This window comes from Columba livia, chromosome 3 (genome assembly GCF_036013475.1).
Source record: "Columba livia isolate bColLiv1 breed racing homer chromosome 3, bColLiv1.pat.W.v2, whole genome shotgun sequence".
In the NCBI taxonomy this organism is placed as follows: domain Eukaryota; kingdom Metazoa; phylum Chordata; class Aves; order Columbiformes; family Columbidae; genus Columba; species Columba livia.
The window spans coordinates 104,273,727-104,296,632 of record NC_088604.1 but is presented as its reverse complement, the minus strand read 5'-3'; the positions used below and the strand labels follow the sequence as shown (position 1 = coordinate 104,296,632).

Here is a 22,906-nt window from a genome sequence, read left to right as displayed (position 1 = left end):
ATCAAGACTTAGCAAACATAAGCATTTGGGGACAAAACAAGTAATAAAAAGAGAATACGAAACAAGCTCTGCTAGCCCTACTGCAAAGGAAATAGGGTTAGTCTGGTCTGGTGGCAAACAGAGGTAGTACACTGGCCACAAATAATTATGGGAAGGTCCAGAAGGACGAGCAGAGCACCTGACATTTCTGACATCAACCCAACACAGAACCCAACTCAGCCATACGGTCTGACTGACTTGCAGTCAAAAAATAATTAGGCATATAAGGAATAAAGACGACAGAAAATAAATAAGTTTCAGGAAATAATGAAATTCTTTACAGTTTCCGCCAAAGATCTACTGGACTGTGGTGCAGCTTGAAAGGAAATGTTGGAAAAAACCCTCAGCAGTTTAGGAAAGGGTTACACTTAACAAGCTGTACTGGACAGGACTCACTTGACAGCACAAACTGCACTGACACACTGAATAATCAAAAAGAAACACTAAACTTTCTTTTGGCCATAAAACAGATTAGGGGAGACCTAAAAGGTATTTTATATTTAGACGTGTCTACCCTTGGTCTTGAAGTATCAATTTAAAAGACCAAATAATGAGTATGCATTTCCTCAGGCCTTCTAGGTAAGCAGCAGCCATCTTGGGGAAGTCAGCCATCTTAGGGAACACAAAGTCTTCCTGTTTTTTACTGTGATCCACTGGTTGCTATTTGTAATTCCATTCATCTTAAGCTGCCCATGTTCCTCTCCATGGTACAGTTAAGTTATACCGAGTGCAAAGGTGTTAGATACCCGCTATATATTTTTACAAAGAGAACAGTTAAAATACCTGACTTCCAGCCCTCCTGGGGCTTTAAGTTAATGGGATGTGGATGCAGTTCACCAGCTATAATGAATGTGACCGGCCAGCTACTCACATCACTGAGTACCTCACAGCCTGGAGTGTAACCCACAGTGCACAGGGAATCTACATTCAGAAAGTTTGGTGAAATCCTATCAACAAAATCAACTGCCCTAGAATTTGTACTTGAACCAGGAAAAATGCCTTGCTCCCTTTTCCAGGATTTCTTGACAAACAGCAGCAGGACTCTCACACGGCAGCACTTACAGCAAAGGCTCTCAAAGCTACTTTGACCGTGTCCTTCCTTCCTACCCTACAGGCAATGACCGCTGCTTTTCAGTGAGCAATTTAATTTTAAAGAGTCTGTCAATGAGGTATCACAAAGATGATAAAAGTGCCTTGCCCTAGCATCTAATATGGATAAAATCAATGATCCACTGTTTTGACAGGCAGTAACATAAAAAGCTCAGAGGCCTCTATGTCCATGGCAGTCAGGTCTTCATGGGCTACAGCCGCTGTGTTCTCTGAAAGGTTTTCAGCACAACAGTAGGACAGCTAAGCAAACTAAGACCTGCCGAAAACAGGGCAGCAAATCCAAATTATTGCCCACCTGTGTATGAAGCAGTTTCAGCACAGACAGTAGCAGTTCAAGGTTTCTCTGCGTTGCGAGAACTCGTCCATCCTGTGTCTATTTTACCTTGCTCTCCTGTTTGGTTCAGTGACAACCCTGCTGAGAAGATGTCTGAACAACTTTGTTCACCTCTGCTAGCAAAAAGTAGAAGTAAAAGGTATCTCACAGCAGTCACTAGGCTTCTTCCAGATGGACCATGACTAAGTTACAAGCTCATTCAGGGTGTTCTTGGAAATAAAAAGCCTGGCATCCTCTGCCCAACAAAAGGAAGAAAGAATTAAATAACCAAGGACTGAGTGAAAAGCAGACAAAACACAGCAGCCCAGCATCATGTTTTGAGGTACGTCAAACCAGCACTCCATTTGTGTGTGCAGGGCCTTGAGTTGCAAGCAAATCACCTTCAGAAATGCCGCCTATCAAATATGGAATCAGATGGTCAGGATTTCCAAACTGGCTCTTATGCTGCGACCTTGGATAAGTCCCTTCATTTCTTCAAGCTTCCATCTTGCTGCCCATGACAGAAAGACAGATATGGGGCCTTGTTATTGTTTAGAACTAGCACTATGTAAATTACATATATTTGTATGCACAGAAAAAAAAAATCTCATTTTTAAGAACTATCTAAAATGAAAATGTCCCCTGTAGAAGAAAAAATCTTTGCTCAGCATTACTGCAAAAGATTTTATTTGACCTGAAATAAAATATTGGTTAGCTGCAGGATATTTGTTATCCAAATTTGTTTCATTTCAGATTTTTCATCCTTATTTTATGCCTTTTAACACAGTTTCAAATAAAAAAAAAACCCTGAAGTCCAGGGAAAAGGTTTTAAAATTTATTTTTTCCCTTCTAAGTTGCATTTTAAACAAACGTAGTATAAAAATGGAGATGCTGCTTACCCTTGTGTGACACATGGAGGCTCTCAAGTGAAAGGCTATTCTGAGTGTATCACCAACCGCTAATCACAAGCACAGAAGACGACAGAGTCCCGTGAGTCATTACCACATGCTAATGCAGCATCTTGTCTGAGGAAGCCCTGGGTCATTGCAGCTTGGTCCTGGCCCCTGAAATGTACCCACTCAGCCAGCACACCAAAGACACAACTTTTTATCATGTTAGCACCGACAGGACTGACAACATTTTCTCAATTTTTGGCATGTATTAAAATGTGCAAATATTAGCAAAACACAGGTTAAACTGACAGAACCTCAGATTTGGAGAGTAATGAAAAGCAACCATGGAGCCTGCACAGTTTCATGTGAGCACTGTGGAGGTACTATGCTGCTATTGCAGAAGCAGTATGGAAAACAGGTAATGTAAACTCAACATTAAAAATTTCACTGACAATTAAAGTGACAGATTAAACTGATCCACATGCAATCTGCGAACTGATTTGGCATTCACTGATTAATGCAGTAAATTAGATATTAGCATCTCACGTGCAATGTTATAAATCACTAACTTCAGTCAGCAATGTATATGTGGTGTCAAACAATTTTTGATGCTGTGCAAGTTATTAATTTTTCTGTAGGTGAAGCACTGAGTATCTATTACAGTTTTAGGATGAGATTATGAACAGAGACTTCCAATTGCTGACCAAAATTACTTCCAGACTTTGTCACTACCGTACTTGATATTATTATAACTGCTTGGATTTCCAAAATTCAAGTGGAAATTGCTTTTCATTGTAGTGGAAAATAGCAAAAGAAACCTACCAGCACCAAGTCCAGACCCAAGCTTCTTTTTAGTGGACAAGCATTTGAGGGCGGAGAGATGCTTTAGAAACGTGATTTATTTCTCTAAAAAGGTGCTTTCAAGAACTGCCCATCTCTGAGTTTTGCTGATGCTCAATACAATATAGATCTGCTGCTTGAAGAAACTGCAGCAAGAAATGCCACAGAAGGGGCCTGAGATCAGTTAGAAGTGTTTAGCCCAACTATACTGCAATCAAGGCAGAGTTCCTCTCTTAAGATTTTATGTGGATGTTACCCTCCATGAGTCAACAGACTCCCAGTACTTTCAGCTATACAGTCACAAATTCACAAGGTGAAGGTATTGCCCTGCACAAATCCCAGGCCATGCAAGACTCTGAGCCTTATCAACAACACTCCAGCTCACAACTGTCAACACTAATGAATTAAACTGGACGGTAACAAGATCCTGGAGTTATTTGTGGCTGTGGTACAGGTAAGTCCCTTTGGCTGCAGGCGGACATCGTCCTCCAGCTGCACTGGCAGGAGAGGTTATTGCCTCCATCTGCTCAGGGCTGCTTTCCCTCCGGATCCGCTGATGATGCAGCACATGCGAGTGCTCCCTGATTTATGGCAGGCAAAGTCAGACAGGTGAGACCAGAACAACAGCTCGTACCTACTCAAGAATTTTATGTTAACTTGTCTCATTTTCAAATGGCAGCTGCTCTCTGAGCTGCATTAAAACATCTTCCAGACTCTTGTGACCTGCCCAAAGACGAGAGGAGAAAAGCTACAATACAGTGGTGCTACAAGGTAGAGGAGCAACTCAGTGGCTGTGTTCTAGTCACTTTTATAATATATCATTCTAATACGTGAGGAAATTCCAATACGTGATAATATTCTTATTATTCCATGCAAATAAAATTATGGAAGAGGGAGCATGTTCCTTTCCCTTTTTAAAGAGGGCATACTGTGGGACATCAGACTGCTAACTCTCATCATCTTTGCAGCTTTGGGAAAACTTGTAAACACAGCTTGGTCTTTATTTGAGAGATTCAGCTCAAGTCTGCTTCTAAAACATGTAGAATGCAAGCAAGCTCAAGTTCAGAGGAAATTCTGTCTCAATTTGAAACTGCACAAGAGGGAACTTTCTTTAAATCAAAGATGGACATAAGAGAGTGTGTTTATGTACAGTTTTTTTTTTTCTGCAGAATAGTATTAAAAATTATTAAAACACAATGCACATATAACTAAAAGAAAACTCAGTACAATTTTCTGTTCAGAAAGCAACATTTTGTTTTGCATTTTCCCAATAAAGAAGAAACAATTATTACACTAAGGTAATGGAACAGAAATTCCCTGACATGACTCTTAATGGTATATCATGCCTAAGAAGTCCAGTCAGTTGAAATTTAGGCTAGAACTCAATGATCTCCAGAAACTGGATTTGGAATGACTAATTCCTGAATGTAACCAGATATCCTTGCAGGAGGACAGATTAAGGTTCAAGGCAAATGCTGTATGTAATATAGATCTTAACCTCATTTAGCAGCAATGTTGTTTAAGGCTTTATTAAGGGATTGAGTTACTGCTTCTGCTTAAGCAGAAGTGACAGAGTCATTCACAAGGGTAATAAAAATAAACAAGATAATGCAAGAGAGGGAATTGCACCTACTGGTAAGGAAGTAACTGAAAACACTATGTGGCTCTTCTCTACCACTCTATGGAAAGCATAATGGGATCCAGTGTCCAAAAGCAACTCAATTTAAGTAGATTTTTCAAAAAGCCTTCATTGAGGTCTCCCATAAAAGGAATGTGGTCAACAAAAAAATCAAACCTTTTCCATGTAAGTGATTTTGTGAGGATGCAGAAAAGCAACACGATCTACAGGGCTCCATTAGAAGGCTCTTGGCTATAGCCCTGCTACCAACAAGCACTTTGCTCTTGATTAATGTTCTTCTGTGTGAAAGGACTGGGGTTTTTGTTTGTTTGTTTTTAGAAATTTACTTTCCTTTTGTATTCCCATTCATAAAGTATCTAGAGAGGGTAAACATTTCTGGCTTATACAGGTTTCCCAGTACAGCTGGTGCCTTTGCTTTTAGTGCAGAGAGGCTTCCAGGTCTGACTGGAAGCATCCTGTCAAAACTGCACGAATGAAGCTTGTTTTGGTAATGCTGGTATTGTAAAATATTCCTGGATAGCACTATTAATCTTGCACTCAGCAGCCGTTTAATTTTTCTCAGGGTTTATCCTAACAGACTCTGAATAAACTCCTGCAAAATAATTACTTTAAAATGATTTATCTAGCAAGCTAACCAGTGAGCGCTGAGGACATTCAATAGAGAATCTGTTTGTTAAAGATTCCTTGCCTGACACTATTCATTCGCAAGTGAGGAATTGGTGGGCAGACTTTATAGATTACAGGTACTGAAGTACCCATCGGCTTTAAAAGGATAGTTCTGTTAGAAATTCCAGGCTACAATTCTTCAAGCAAAGCATTGTCCCCTTCCTGACACTCTGATGATGCTATGATGTTAAAGGTGGAATGAATTGCCCTCTGAAGTGCCTCGTTTTCTCTCTGTTGACTACAGAGGGACCCTGGAGACTGGCTTTGACATGATGCCTAACTTTCAGATCGCTGAAGTCACAAAAGATGAATATCACCTTGCCTAACTTCATACAACAAAGCATCTGAATGTCTGAACTAAATCTTGCCTAGGGAGATTGAATCCCGTGACGTCGTGAATTAGATGACTGGTTTATTATACAGATTTTCTTTCCTGACAGTTCAGTTGAGGTCTAGGCTGAGAATTGCACTGAACTGCTTGGGAATTAGCTTTGCAAGTTGGAGTTTAGGAGAGCCCTTTTTTGTCTCCTATCCAGTGAAAATATTTTCTGACCTTAGTTCAAACGCTAAAAAGAGCAGACTGCATCAGCAGAATGTAGATGTGTTAAAATGAGGTCTCCTATACACTATTAAGTCAAAGAAATAATCCATTGCTTGGCTTTATAAACTGGAAAAGAAACTGTCTTCGTTTCATCTAATGCCTTTCCTACACACTGTTTATGGACACTTGGCACTTAGTAAAACCCACACAAGTACAGCGAGATTCCTCAGGCAAACAGGGAAACTCTGCCATGACCAAGCTCTCTGCCCCAGTAACTTTTGGACTGAGTGTAATATTCTAAAGAAATCTTCCCACTGACAGCACTCAATTATACCAACACAGTCCCAGCTTAGGCAGAGCCCAGCATTAACTAAAATCTCAAAGCTGACAGCAAGTCTACTCTTTCCTGTTGCATCGGTCAAAACCCTTGACTTAAAATTGTTAGAGATCCACCAGTAAACTGCTGGTTATTGTTGCTACCACAACTGGCCTGACTCTGTTCACTCACTACTTGTCTCTCATTTCTAAGATGGATGAAAAGGCTATTTAAAATTGTTTCCATTTCCAACCAGCTAATTCCATCCCAGATGTCAGCTAATCTAATGCTCACTCACTGCGGCCCAGCCAAAGGGCTTTGGTCATCTTTACTCATCTGTTGCTGCTTGCCTTTGTAATATGCGTGCAAAGGAATTCACAATCTCATTTCTTTGTCCTTTGCTTGTGCTCAGTGCACAGCACAGACCAGACTCACCTGTGAGTACTGCTCTGAGATGGTGCAGCAACATGAATAAATGGAAACAGTAATAAACTCCTCTGTAGTATTTACAGAACAGTATCACTGTGGGCTTGCTGTGTAGGAAGGGAAATTTTGCACGACTGACTTCCATTTGGTGGCATCCTGCCTGGTCATGACACTTCAGTTCCATTTCAGCAATTATCCTAATTGTCCAGGAAAGAAATGCACTGTTTACTTCAAAAGTCAAAAAATAATATGAACCAGAGACTGCTCTGACTGCTATTATACTTGAAAAGACAACTGTAATGCATTACAGACACTGTTGATGTTTGGTACTGTTAGTAAAAGAAGCAGCAAGCGGACACATCTATTATAATTTAAGGTGAGCTATATGAAGTCACAAATTAGCCCGCATTCTACAAATCAACAATTAAGATCAAGACTACTTGTTACAATTAAACTTAGAATGGATTAATAATTGCCCTAAAGGTTTTGTGATGAGATTAGATAGGCAGGAATGTTTTACGACTAAAGGGAAAGAGGAGAAATAGGCTTGCCCAAATGAGAGAAATTGCCTGATTTCACTTGGGAGCAGAGGAAGTTGGAGGTGCTCCAAAGATGAAGTTAGAAGAAAACAGAAGACAAGCACTGTAAGCATGGAAGATCTCTGCAAACCACTCTGTGCAAAGATCACAGAATCATAGGATGTCCTGAGCTCAAAGGGACCCACAAGGATCATCAAGTCCAACTCCTGTCCCTGCATATGACAACCCCACAGCTCACACCATGTGTCTGAGGGTGTTGTCCAGTCTCTTTTTGAACACTGTCAGGCCTGGGGCCGTGACACCTCCCTGGGGAGCCTGTTCCAGTGCTCCAGCACCCTCTGGGTGAAGAACCTTTTCCTGATGTCCAACCTGAACCTCCCCTGGCACATCTTCCTGCCATTCCCTCAGGTTCTGTCACTGGTTGCCAGAGAGATGAGCAGGTCAGACATCTCTTGGAGTAGAAATTTTTTCCAACATATTATCAAAAAGGTTATTCTGCATTTCTCATTTGTCTTAATCAGTTTAAAGTCATACTTTTAGAAAATACACTTTGTACAACATGAATTTTGCAATCCATTTTTAAAAAAATCAGTGTAACTTTATAGTAGTATGTACCATTGCAAACAGTAAGCATCAGCTCCAGCCTCCTTTACCTACAATGAAAGAACAACTATTACTTAAACCTAACTCTTCTGTTTTCCAAACCAAACTCTTCTGTTGGCTGTGAAGAACCCAGAAATGACCTAGAAACTGAAGTCCAGATCAGTGATATTCCTGCCAAACCTCTTGTGAGGCTCATCCTTTTTCAAAGGTGTTGATAACTGTATACAGGCAGCTTATTCAAGAAGTCAAAACTCCAGCAATTAATGGGATGACACACAATGTGCTTTTACAGCTTTCACTAGCAGAAGCTCCACCCAAGTAACTTCATAGTTACTCACTTCTTTGACTTCAGGAAACACCTCGCCTGCAGTAAATACTTTTGTTACTTTGCTGTCTAAGCCGCTTGGAAATTTTTCTAGACAGGTGAGTCACTTTACTACTGTTTTGTTATTGGTGTGTACAATAAAAGCGCCTGATGAGTTAACACTGTTGCCAAAACTTTACACTTAGTGTTTCTGATCTTACAGTGATTGCTTTCTTTTTGTTACGGTTTCATCAGCACATGTTCACAAACTGATGTACACGCACTGTTATTCCATGAGGTGCTTAAAGAGTCAACAGTGACTTTCTCTAAATCAATAGCAACACTGATAATATTATAGAAATATTGAAATTTGATCCTTTGCATATTTATATTATTTTGTGCTGTATAACATGATGCTGGATTTATGCAGTTGTTGCTTAAAGCCCTAAATGGCATCTTAAAAATAGGATACGTAGTTTAGGCTGAAGAGCACAGAATATTCACTGCTGTAGTCTCCACAAAATCATTTATTCTAGATTGTGGCTCACACAAATCAACCAAAACAGCTCAGATCCCAGTGTGCCGCAACCCATCATCTCACAGAACCAGACAGATTGTCTCTCGACCCTCAAAGTTTCGAGGTATCAAAATAGTTGCTTTGGACATCTCCATTCACATCAAAGGAAAAATCCACCATTGATACTATTTTTGGAACATGATAAATCGCTCTGTAAGAGTTGACTAAATTGTATTTCCTTGTAGTTCTGAAGAATATTTCCAAACTTCTTATTTCACTTACAAATATGCTGATGCTTTTTCACTCAGACCCCATGAACAATACAATTCTATCTGGAATTGGCCCCAGAATCCAGCTGACTCATTTAAGTGCTTACAACCTCCCATTTGTACAAAACTTCAGCACCTCAGCTGGCAATCATTTACAGAAGGGGGGGAAAAAGTATTCTTAAAATTTTTTTCATGCAATAAAACCAGACAAGTAATTTAAGATCTTGCCATCCCTGTGTGACTTCTGGATCAATATGCCTTACTAGGAGGGCTTTCAAAGGCTCGATTCATAAAAGCCCTGCATGCTTCATTTATGGAGGGACTCCGTAGAACTGCCTCCATGGAAGCACCGCGCAGTGTCTGTCCTTTCTCATCCACACAGGTGGAATGCACACCTCGGGAAAACTCAGTAATGACAGCACTTTTGAAAACTCCTGGGGGACTAAGGAACATGGTCCCCATTAATTTGTGCTCCTAAGTCACTTGGCAGCTTTTGAAAGATCCTCTCTTTCCCCACATTTTTCATTAGTTCAAAGCAAAAGAATCGCAACATACAGGTTTAATGATCTCGACCGAGATTCTGACGTGTGGCTACAGGTTGTGAGTTTCCAAATACAGCATAAAGGAGTCTCATTTGTTGAAAGAGCACGCACTCCTTTTCAAAAAATTTCAGTCCCCTGTTACAGTCTCTTAAATTTTTCAGGGAAAAATCAATGTACCAGGTCTAGTCAGTTGGCATTTCTATTTATGTATTATGGATTTGATTTGCAACTACAAGGTCAATGCTTTTTGGGTTTAATTATTCTATTCCAGAGTGTCTACTTCACTGTACCCACCACCGCTGGCACCAACGTGCCATACCACTCCTATAACAGATACAGTGCAGAATTATTAAAGAATGTTGGTGGTTTGGTGCAGTGGTTGGTTTGCTAAGAAAGCTGGCTGCAGTAGACACACAGAAACAGAAGAGCAGTCCAAAGCAAGCAGGGCTCCCTGGGGCAGGTTTTGGACAAGAAAAGGGAAGAGCTGGACAAGGTCTTATAGCAAGACTGGGGCAGATCCGCAATGAGACCTCTCAGACAGAGAAAAGCTGAAACTGAATACTTCAGATGATAAGCCCTGAGGTATAGTAGTACCCTGAGCCAAAATCAAAAGAAGTCGTCACTGTGGTAAAGAGGAGGAATTATAAATTTTCTGAATCTTGTATGTGTTGCACCGCTACAGAGCAGCGGTACCTCGAAGTCCAGTGTTGGTGGGTATGATACCTATGCAGGCCTTTAAAAAATAAGGTTCTTGCTGCTGGCATTATTTAATCTTCCACAACCTGAAAGCACACGTGGAAAATCTTCTTTCCTTCTTGTCCTATCTTCTCCTTGTTCTTGTTCTTCATCTTCCAAAAATGATTTTGTTCACCAGTGCCCCTCGGGTTCTCATGAGTCATGCCAGAAAAAGGGACTAGCTTCCACCTGAACATCCCCGATATTTATCTTTCCATTTGATAATTGTAAATGTTAATTGTTTAATTCTTTTGCATTTAATTCAGTTTTCACAATTCACTGAATTCCCTTCAATCTCACTTGGTTTCTTTGCCGATTCAACAGATTATCCATCTAGTTAGTTCAGTCTGGTTGACTGAGTGGCTATCTGATCAAGTTTGATTGCTCTACTTAATTAATTGGATTGTAAGTGTTTATTCCAATCACTTTCTAACTGGTCAAACTCTTTAATCATTTTCACTCTCTAGACCAATTATTCTTGCCTGATAGCCTGTCATTTGTTTTCAGTGTTACTGGTTTATCGCTTTCTCTCCTTTCCTCACCTCTCCCTCTCTCATTTATTCTTTTGCTCACACAGTCCGACTCCCTCCCTTTTTGCTTGATCATCTCCCTCTTCTGCTCTTACTTTCTAAGTTTCCCTGCTGTCTCTCACCTCTTCTCAAAGACCACTACAATTCCTCACAAACACGAATCAAGTTGCATAGCCAGGTCTCAACATCTTCAAACATCAGCCCTGTCTAAATCAAAAACCTTTCCTACAGTTAACAGGGAACTTCCTGCATCTATGTAAAACAAAGCTCAGAGCAAAACTACCCCTGACCTTGTTTTAGCAAAATCAAGGTTCTTCATTCCCTCTGTTGCAGGGGTAAGGGCTTGTTATGGAGGGAGAAAGGGAGAGAGACACTATCAACTGCTTATGCAACAGATCAGCTTGCATAAATCACTGAACCTGGAGTAATACTTGTTTAAAATCATCGGGTCACCCATAAATCATCAGTGTCCTCCCCATTTCTCAAGTGATAATAGTGAATCCTATGATTGTTTCAATAAATCTAAGTAGTTAAAACATCACAAGAACTAAGTGGCAGCAATTAATAGTAATAAAAATAAGTTCAATTTGGGGAAAGCAGATTAGAGAGTTCATTTTCTTTCACTGAATCAATGGCTCCCCTGTTGAAATAAGCCTCAATTAAGAGAGAAGGTCAGTATAAAAATCATATACAGCATTAAAAAGATAATGTATTGGCCAATTCTTCAAGGTGTTAAAAAGTACTTAAGAGCCACAACTGCCAGCATCGGTAGAGGAACTGAGGGATTTGCAGTGTCTCTCAAGCAGCTCCTGGTACCTCTTAGGAACAGGCCCTTCTCTTTTGATTATTAATGCTTTGAATTTTAAAGGCTGATATTTCTCAATTCCGTTTCTTATCCCAAGACACCTACGTTTTTCAGAATTAGAGCAGATGAAACTGCCCCCTCTGGTAAGACTAACTGTCTAATACCCAAATTCCATCCTTCTGTGGCAAAATTCAGCCTTTCCACCTTCTGTATGAATGCATCTATTTTAAAGACCAGTTTTACAAGCATTATTATACCATATAAAACATTTATTTATATCTCCCTCCTCATATCTTAAAAAATCCAAATATATCATCAGTTGATTAATAAATAAAACAACAGAGTACTACATCCCATTGACCAACATACTGGCATGACAGACCTATGAAAACCAAATGCTTTAGTTATCCAGGTTCACTTCCCACCCCTCCTTTGGTGAGTACACTAATGTTTTAAATAGATTAAATTATTTAACAAAACCATAACTGTCTAAACTTGGCTCCACAAGAAGTAGGTGTTCACAGTCAGTAACAGAAATGCTAATCACTAATTCATTACTGTAAGAAACTACAGTAAGAAACTACTGTAAGAAACTAATTGAGTTACTGTGCCTCTTCTAGAAGCAATATTAAGACTAAATTTGCTTAATTTTTTATTCCCAGCATTACTATAACTTAATTTTTAAAATATGAAAATGAAAAATGAAAAAATATATAAGCTCCATAACAAGTGCATTAAATCTATTTTGCTTAAACGAGCACAAACCCACAAGTGAAATAATTTTCACTTTGGAATTAGCTTAAAACGATTTAGCTTCACTACAGCCACCACACTCATCTGTAAAGCATTTTTTTCTCCAACACAAGATCCTTACAGCATTAAAACACTATCAGGTTAGAGATGGGTTTTGGCACACAACGTGAAGTCAGAATAATCAGTCATATCTCATGGGAGAACAGAGGTGAATGGGGAGGAAGGTGGTTGCCAAAGAATTTGAAGGCAAATATTCTTAAAATAGTAAAGCTTTTCCAAATGCCTACTTAGTGAAATTAGATTCACAGGAAAAACAGCTCGGTGGAACTGTATAAATAGTATAGGCCACTCCAAGGAAAAGGCAGCCAATCTGCCTAATTATTATTATTTTTTTTTAAATTAAGGCTACTCAGAACTTAATCCAAACATACTGAATAAAATTCCCATTGACTTCAATTAGCACTGGATCTATCCTCTGGCTTGGTAAGCTCCTTAACCATGGCATTAATACCAAAGAAAATTCTCCAGCTTCCTTTACATAAAAATGATCTGGATAGGCCAAGTAAGTATCATGGTAAATGTTGGTCCAAAACCTCAAACAGAGACAACTATTTCTAAAGTTTAAGACTTTTTTTTTTTTAAATCATGTCTATTTTTCAGTTTTATAAACCTGGCACCATACTGACTGTGATCACCCTGTTCACCCATCCCCTGGATTTCGGAGCAGTGGTGGATCACCAGACCATATCAAATGACATTGCTGATTCCAGCAAAGGTACGTGTCTTCTCTCCTCTGTCCCATAACCACAACTAAGCAAATAATTAAGTAAAAAATATTGACATAGTTAAGTTAGTCACTTCACATATCTTTTGTAAACATATTGCAATTTTACTCAAGTGAAACTTTCTTAAAAGTAATACAACATTTTTTATTAATTAATTATTAACATCCCTATTAGCTGTGTGTCATGTGGGACTTCAAGTAGAAACCCGTGTTTAAATTTTTTACCGTGAGAACAAACATTCACTGAAACAACCTCGCCAGGGACATGGTGGAGTCCCCATCATGGGACATTTTGAAGATACAGCTGGTCTGGGTGCAGATAATCTTATCTAAGCTCCCTTCCCCGTGAAAGGCTGGACCAGATGATCTTCTGAGGTTGAATCCAGCCTGGGCTGTTCTACGATTCCACTCGATACACTGATACTATTTCAGTTCTTGGTTTGGAAGAGGTTAACTTTGCGAGGCAATTTTCCAGTAGGAAGCATGAAGAACTCATTCTGAAAAGTGGCTCACTGGTACTTCATTAAGTTCAGTTAACCACAGCACCCTGTCAGCAAATTAATTTATAAGACAAACTGCAAAAGCAAGAATATGTGGGAAAACTGGAATGATACATATTCAGGTTTTGTCTGAATACACAAAAACATCATTTTAGTAATGATTCAGATACATAAGTAATCCTGTTTGGACAAAGCCCTTATTGACTTCCTGTAGTTGATTCATAAATCTCTTGCTAGACTATTTATCAAATGGGATCATGAAAAATTCTATCTGGAAGTTACCCATATTTCTTCATACATGTTGCAAGTCCATATGTGTACTCTACTCCCACTGCCTTTTTTTCTCCAGTAAAACCACCTTTAGGTCTTCAAAATTTTTCCTGTCTTGAGAGGTCGTCTGCTTTGGATCAAGGATTTTGCTTTTAGTACAACCTTAACTTTGCGTAAGTATTATAACCATGAGATCATTACAGAACTAACTGCTTACCAGCTCTGAAGGTAATGAGTGTATTTCTATGTAGTTTCAGTATGTACTGAAAAAAGATATTGCTGAGTGGACAGAAACATTAACTTAATCAACAACACACTCCAAAATAAATATGTTTTTTATGTTGCTTACTGAGCTTGAAAACTTGAAAGCTAAGTGCTTCCTCTTGGACAGGCTGAGTGCCTGAAATAGCTGTTTTAAACAGCCTCGGAGCAACATTAAACCTTTAACATGTTTTAGAAGCATTTGATGTCCACGCCTCTTACTTAAAAAGTTACTTAGAGCTGGGAAATCGAACATTGCTAAGTAAAACAATGTCTTGTCATTTACTTGTGCTTACTATTATGTACTTTAATTAAGACTTTTGGAAATAAGTTAGCAAATTAATTAATTCACAACTGCAGTACAAAATCAGTAAGAAACCCATTAAATATCATTAATAAATCAATACATTACTTAGGAAATGAACTCTATTTTTATTACTAGAAATTACCATCAACTATAAAATGCCACCGTACTAATTACTTTACTCGTAGAAGGAACGAACTCTTAACTGACATTATTAAATTAATTTACTACTTCTCTGCAATTCGTAATTTATTTTTTGCTTTGGATATTACACTTACTTAAATAGTAAGTTGTAAAAAACAAAATCACACAATCAATAGTATAGGTTTTACTCAGAAACACAGTCTGCTTCACATTTGAGACAGCAACTGAAAGTCAATTGGCTGTGGGATGGAGAGCAATGCTACCTGTTTCATGTCCTGATCCAAAACCTATAGAAGTCCAAGCAGCCTTTCTATTGACTGCAGGGGCTTTCTGATTGAAAGTAATTATATGGTTCAGGAAACTTTATGTGAAAAACAAATCAAACCAGAACAAAACTACCAAAAAAACACCACAAAAAAAGACCAAACCAAACCAAACCAAACCAAAAACCAAACCAAACCCCAAACCAACCAAGCAAACAAAACCCCACCTCAAAAAAACAAACCAAAACAACAAAACCAAATCAAACCAAACAAACCCCAAACACTTAGCACCTATCAAGTGCTAAAAAGCCCTTAAAGAATTAAAGCCAGAGGATGGAGTATGCTGGTGATGAACTACAGAAATTATAAGAGATGCACCAAATACAGTTGTGGCCAATCCTCAGCATTAAAAAACAAAAAACCAAACAAACAAGCACAAAAAAGCCCAACAACAACAACCCCTCCCAACAAACAAACAAAGAACAACAACAAAGCAAACACACCAACCAAACAACCAACCCCAACCAAAATCAAATGAAATCCCTCAATTTGCGAGGGCTTTCCTTTTTTCTATCAATCTAACCCAATCAAGATGGATTATATGATGGGAATTGGGAAATGTGAAGATATTCAAGTGACAAAGCACTTTGATTTTCTAATTTGCTGCACTGTTGAATGAAGAAAGGGAAATATGGAGTACAATGAAGACAATGCAAGAATAGAATTATGTTTCCACTCAACCATTTTTAGTTAGATGGGATATCAATCTAGAATTTTTAAATTTGGAATAAAAAAGAATGAAGAATTTTATCAGCATCTGAATTTATTTTTTTTAAATCTTAATTTTCCACTCAGTCCTAAAGAGGCTATTATTTTTTCAGTTCAAATGCAATAAAAATCTGATCTTTTCCACGAATGGAATTCCCAATGCTAGGAAGAACACCCCAACTTCAAACTTCTACCTTCTTCACATCTTGGCATTTAATTTAGATCCAAACCTGTATTCACCTATGGAAATGGTAGCCTAATTTCCTAAGATTTTCTGCGTGCCTTTATTTATCTTTAAATTGTGTATATGGTCTTTAAACAGCTTAGAAAAATTAGGCTGAAGCCTCTTAGTGTTTCTCAGATATTTCCTTCCCAAATTCACTCATGTTTTAGGTGCTTCAGTGACATCAAGGTATCCAAGTAGCTAAACTGCCCAAAGGCTAACAGTTGCAGAAAAATCAGGTTTAGATTAGTCTTTTCTTATTGCTTTCCCTATTTCCTCCAAGCCTAAGGTGCCACCTTTGGCTGCTCATCATCACCTTCTTTTCTAGTAAAAGGACACAGCACCACATCTTCAGATGTGTGCAAAAGGCTTGGCAGTTTCAAGCAACAGGAAAAGAACAAGTGGTTTTATTCCCTCCTGGTATTATTCATACACCGTGTCCTGTAAGCAAAGAAGGGGAGCAGCCTACTGCCAGAAGTCTGTAGACAAAATGGGAGATTTGTTCCTTCTTTTACTCACAATGTATCTTAATAGCCTCAGCAACTGCCATCTGTCATCTACAAATGGGTGCCCAGCAGAACGGGGCTGGGATGAGCTCGCTCAGCCAGCATTATCCTTTCCCTCAGACAACCGTCCTTCACCTACAGCTCTCCTTCAGGTGCTCCCAAGAGAAGCATCCATGGACCCTCATGGGAGCTGAGTATCTCCCGCCGTCTGTGGTCATATTTGTTGCACTGATTTCCCAAAGCACTGTAGATTTGAATGACTCCTGCCCTGTTCACTTTCTTTTGGGGAGCTGAAACACTTTATTTTCAGCCTGAGAGAGATACCAACACGTGCTCCATGCATGAGCAGCAGAACAGGAGCATTCTGTCTGAACATGCCTCGTGCTTTCGGCAGAACGTCAAGTGGTTCCTAGCTGGAACTTAGAGAACACCTCTGCGTAAAGACAGTGCAATAAACCCCTTAATACAACTGGCCTTTTTGGAGAGCAAAGTAAATAACCGAAGTGATGTATATTCTGCAGCAGATTTCCCTGTCCTAGACAGGTTGAAAGAAGGACATGCAGCTCAACTCAGCAGTACTCCAAATAAATAAAACGGATGAAAGGTAATGTGTTAAGTGCTATAAGTAATAATATTCTTCACTGACATGCCACCTAAAGATTTCAGTATGATTCACAAGATCCATAAAGCTGGTAGAACTAAAATGCAGCTGCCTCTGGCATGAAGCACTAAATTTACACACTGGAATTGATAAAAGAACTCATATTTTAAAAAGTTACCCCCGTTAAGGTTGCCCATCATTAAAATTCCACGCCCTACATTGAGCTGTTAAGGGTTACTCAGCAATAACTGCTTTGGAACATTGCCAAAGAAAGGCATACTTTATTAGAATCAAGTTTTCCACAGTTGTTTAAAAAAATAACCCTGAAATTTGTTACTAGGAGCAGCAAAAAGATGGCTTGCAAGTTATCTGTCTAGGAATCGCTCATCTGTTCTGCTTTCTGTTGCAGAAATGATAGGCATCTGGCAAGCCAGGATGGATACTGCTTTGGTTCTCCCAAAATTAAATTTTCCTAGAAATGCTTTCGAAAGGAAAAAAAACAAAAAACAAAACAAAAAACCACCAACAAACTATACTAAAAACAACTTGCATCCTTTAAGAAGTTAAAAACTTCTAAGGCAACATTAAAAAAATTTTTCCTTGGAAGGGATTTTTTGTTTTTAATTTAAAAGATTGATTTAACAAGATGCCTTCATTCTGTGAAGGTTCTGTAACAGTCAGAACTCATGCTCCCCTCCAAAAAGGCACCAAAACGCTATGAGCTAGAAGCAAGAAAATGTTACCTGTACTGCAGTTCTTCATCGCGAAGGAATCCACAGCTGCTACGCTCTTGTTCCCATCAGCAACGTACTCCAGTGAGATCCGAAATGGTTTCTCTAGATGTCCAACTCTCCTCTGAAGCAACACCCATCTGGTCTCATCATACAGCGATAGGAAAGAACAAAGGAGAAGAGTGGTAAGAAAGGCTACTTTACAAGCACCAAATCCTCCAAAGCAGCAGCTCCACAAGTGGCTTGTCACACTGTGCCTTCTACCCCAAACCTCACACCCCTCATGGTGTCCCATTGTCATAGCCTTTCCCTCCAATGGATTTTGCAAAAGCAAGCTTCTGATCGTCAAGACTTCCACCCAGCTACGATGTGGAAAACCCAGCTAAACAGTAGCTTATTGCTCTCTTCTGACACACTTCTGTGCTTCTGGATTTCTCACAGATGTCTGCCTGCTTTTTAAAAGACACCCAACTTTCTTTACAAGGCAAGCTGTGAGATCTGCAATATACATGCACACCCCCTCTAAATACTATTCCTCCTGTTTCTCACTCTGGTGTCTCTTAGTCACTCCGGCAATAAGCCAGTCTCCAGGGCCTGAGCAATAGCTGTAATTCCCAGCACCGCGTCACTGGTTGAGGTAACACGCTTTGCCTCTAACGGAGCTGGCTGGAATGTCTACAAGTGCATGAAGCACTACAACTAAAGCACTCCTCCTCCGCGCTCCTTCCCTCACCACCTCACGAACAAACAAACAAACAAACGCTCCCACCGAGTAAATCATAGAACTAGGAAACTGGATTTGCAGCCCTGGAGCCTAACATCCCCACTCCATGAGTCTTTCAACTTAGCTTGCTGCCAGGAGTAAATGAGAACAAAAAGTCTGTATAAGCTTAATTTCTTCTCTGAAGTGCTATCAGGCACCAAGGCCTGGCTGACTCTGATGTTCCTCTTCTCGCCTCCGGTCAGCTGGGTCTGCTGGTCCACCCAAAACACCTCACCGGGCAGCACAAGAACTGTGGCTAGACCCTCAGCTCTTACACATCCCCCTCTGATTAAACCTTCAAATGTTCTGTGTTCAGCAAGACATGTCTAACGGCAGACAGTAAAAATGTAAGTTTTTACCCTCTTATACTGAAATTCTGATCTTCAAGGAAAACTTTAAGGAATGAAATACTTGTACGATAACATGCCCATTTCACCTTTCATGCTTTCACGTTTCAGGCTGCCAGTAAAACCATCTGTTGACACCATTTGGGAAGGTCTGCCTCCCAAGAGGTGTGTATTAACTCGGGCAGCAATACAGAGCCTATCACCCATTTCACCCCAGTTTATTCCGTGTCTGCTCGCTAACCATAAACACGACCAGAGACAAGAGATTCTGTAAAGTCACTCAGTCACTACTAATCCACTGCTTCATATTTCTCTTCTGATACAGGAAAAAATGCAGCACCAGTGAGAAAAGATTTTTTTTTAGTAAACTGTAACTGGTCAGCTGGACCCAAACAAGACAACAGGGGTCTAATAAAGCCTATTACAAAATGTTCTTTACAGCTCCAGCTGCAATTTTTAAAAGATGAGAACAAAAACTTAGTATGTTTCCTTAAGTTGCTTTCAAACACCAATATTAGGCATTTTTGAGGAAGACTAACTATTTCTGGTTGACATAACGGGTCAGGGGCAATACATTTTTCATTGCTCTTACAACGTTTCCACATCAAGTTCCCCTGTCACTCCGAGCGTATGGATTTGTGCCAGTACGTGGGCTGTGTAGAAGGCGACATTTTTTCTTGGACAACGGAAATGGAACAGATGTTCTGAACAAAAGAAACCACAGTTTATCTGGTATCCATAACAAGAACCTCCTAGTCCAGAAATATGACAAAATGTGTGTGTTACCAAGTGAAGAAACACTTCCAAAAGGAAATATAACAACATATGCACGACATTTGCACCAACCAACCATCACTTATGCCTGCTACAACCATGCATCATTCCCAAATCGCAGCCCCTGTACTTATGAGGTTCAACAAGGCCAAGTGCCAGGTCCTGCACTTGGGTCACAACAACCCCAGGCAGCGTTACAGGCTTGGGGTGGCTGGAAGGTGCCTGGGGGAAAAGGATCACAGAATCACAGAATGGTTGGGCTTGGAAGGGACCTCTGGAGATTATCTAGTCCAACGTACCTTCTACAGCAGGTTCACCTGCAGCAGATCACACAGGAATGCGTCCAGGCAGGTCTTGAATGTCTCCAGAGAAGAAGACTCCACAACCTCTCTGGGCAGCCTGTTCCAGTGCTCTGGCACCCTCAAAGTAAACAAGCTTCTCCTCATATTCAGATGGAACCTCCTGTGCTTCAGTTTGTGCCTGTTGTCCCTCATTCTATTGCTGGGCACCACTGGAAAGAGTCTGGTCCCATCCTCTCAACACCCACCCTTGAGATATTTATAAACATTGATGAGATCCCCTCTCAGCCTTCTCTTCTCCAGGCTGAACAGACCCAGCTCTCTCAGTCTTTCACGGAATCACAGAATGTCAGGGATTGGAAGGGACCTCGAAAGATCATCCAGTCCAATCCCCCCGCCAGAGCAGGAACACCCAGATGAGGTTACACAGGAAGGCGTCCAGGCGGGTTTTGAATGTCTCCAGAGAAGTAGACTCCACAACTCCCTGGGCAGCCTGTTCCAGTGCTCTGGCACCCTCACTGTGAAGAAGTTTCTTCTCATATTTAAGTGGAACCTCCTGTGTTCCAGTTTGAACCCATTATCCCTTGTCCTACCGTTGGTTGTCACCGAGAAGAGCCTGGCTCCATCCTCATAACACTCACCCTTTATATATTTATAAACATTAATGAGGTCGCCCCTCAGTCTTCTCTCCTCCAAGCTAAAAAGACCCAGCTCCCTCAGTCTTTCCTCATAAGGGGGATGCTCCACTCCCTTCATCATCTTTGTTGCCCTAAGCTGGACCCTCTCCAGCAGTTCCCTGTCCTTCTGGAACTGAGAGGCCCAGAACTGGACACAATATTCCAGATGTGGTCTCACCAGGGCAGAGTAGAGGGGAAGGAGAACCTCTCTTGACCCACTGACCACCCCCCTTCTAACACACCCCAGGATGCCATTGGCCTTCCTGGCCACAAGGGCACAGTGCTGGCTCACGGTCATCCTGCTGTCCACCAGGACCCCCAGGTCCCTTTCCCCTACACTGCTCTCTAACAAGTCATTCCTCAACTTGAACTGGAACCTGGGCTTGTTCCTACCCAGATGCAAGACTCTACACTTTCCCTTGTTATATTTCATTACATTTTTCCCCGCCCAACTCTCCAGCCTGTCCAGGTCTCTGGATGGCAGCACAGCCTTCTGGCATGTCAGCCACTCCTCCCACCTTGGTGTTATCAGCAAACTTGCCGACAATGCACTCTATTCCCTCATCCAAGTCATTGATGAATATATTGAATAGTACTGGTCTCAGTACTGACCCTTGAGGCACTCCACTAGATACAGGCCTCCAACTGGACTCCGCACGACTGACCACGACTCTCTGGCTTCTTTCCTTCAATCAGTTCAGAGTGCACCTCACTACCTGATCATTCAGACCACACTTCTTCAGTTTAGCAGCAAGAATGCTGTGGGAGACTGTGTCAAATGCTTTACTGAAAGAAAGATAAACCACATCCACTGCTTTGCCATCATCTATCCACCTCGTTATATCTTCATGAAAGGCTATGAGGTTGGTCAAGCACGAGTTCCCCTTGGTGAAGCCATGTTGACTGCCCCTAATGACCCTCATATCCTTGATATGCCTTGAGATGGCACCAAGAATAAGTTGATCCATCACCTTTCAAGGCATGGAGGTGAGGCTGACCGGTCTATAGTTACCCGGGTCCTCCTTCTTGCCCTTTTTGAAGACTGGAGTGACATTTGCTTTCCTCCAGTCCTCAGGCACATCTCCCGTTTCCCAAGACTTGGCAAAGATGATGGAGAGTGGTCCAGCAATTACGTCATCCAGTTCCCTCAGCACCCGCGGGTGCATCCCATCTGGACCCATGGATTTATGGACGTCCAGATTACTTAATTGCTCCCTAACCCAGTCCTCATCAACTGAAGCAAACTCAGTGGTACGGGGCTCCTTAGGACAGGCTTTGGCAGAGTAGACAGAGACAAATAAGGCATTCAGTAACTCTGCCTTCTCTGTATCTTCTGTCACCAGGACACTCACCTCGTCCATCAGTGGGCCTACATTGCCTCTGGCGTTAGTTTTATCTGCCATGGATTTGAAGAAGCTCTTTCTGTTGTCCTTGATCCCTTTTGCAAGATTTAATTCTAAGGAATCCTTAGCTTTCTTAGTTGCCTCCCTACACCCTTTGACAACAGCCTTATATTCTTCCCAAGTGGCCAGCCCCTCCTTCCATGATCTGTAAACACTCTTCCCCTTGAGCTTGCCCAGCAGTTCCTTGTTTAACCACGTAGGTCTCCTGGCTCCCTTCCTTGACTTCCTGCGTTTCAGTATGCTCTGATCTGGAGCTTGGAAGAAGCAGTTCCTGAATGCTAACCAACTACCTTGGGCCCTTCAAGCAGCCTTGCCCATGGGATTTCCCCTAGCAATTGCTTGAAAAGGCTGAGGTTTGCCTTGCTGAATTCCAGGGCTGCAATTCTACTTGCTATTCTGTTCCTGCCACACAAGATCCTGAACTCCACCATTTCATGGTTGCTGCAACCAAGGCAGCCCTCAACCTTTACTGCTTCAGCCAGACCCTCCTTGTTAGTGAGGATGAGGTACAGCAGTGCACCTCTCCTAGTCGGCTCCTCCACCCTTTGCAACAGAAAGTTATCATCAATCCACTGGAAGAACCTCCTGGACTGTGGCTGGCCGGCCAAGTAGTCCTTCCAGCAAACATCAGCGAAGTTAAAATCCCCCATGACAACCAGGGCCTGTGACTATGAGGCTGCTCTCAGCTGCCTGTAGAAGGCCTCATCAACTTCCTCACCCTGATCTGGTGGCCTGTAATAGACACCCACAAGAATGTTTCCCCTGCCAGCCTGCCCCTTAATTCTCACCCATAGACTCTCAATTTGCCCCTCATCTGTGCCTGGACAATACTCAATACATTGTAGTTGCTCTCTCACGTAAAGAGCAACTCCACCACCATGCCTGGCTGGTCTGTCTTTCCTGAGAAG

The 22,906-nt window shown here is 41.0% G+C and overlaps 1 protein-coding gene across 1 annotated transcript in view; it reads right to left on the bottom strand.

Moving 5' to 3' along the window:
- ALK (ALK receptor tyrosine kinase) overlaps positions 1 to 22,906 on the bottom strand; it is a 339,668-nt gene that overhangs the window by 91,539 nt on the left and 225,223 nt on the right. Inside the window, exon 5 of the mRNA XM_065058665.1 lies at positions 17,748 to 17,875. Within this exon, the coding sequence (XP_064914737.1) occupies positions 17,748 to 17,875 (128 nt within the window). The remainder of the gene's footprint in view (positions 1 to 17,747; positions 17,876 to 22,906) is intronic.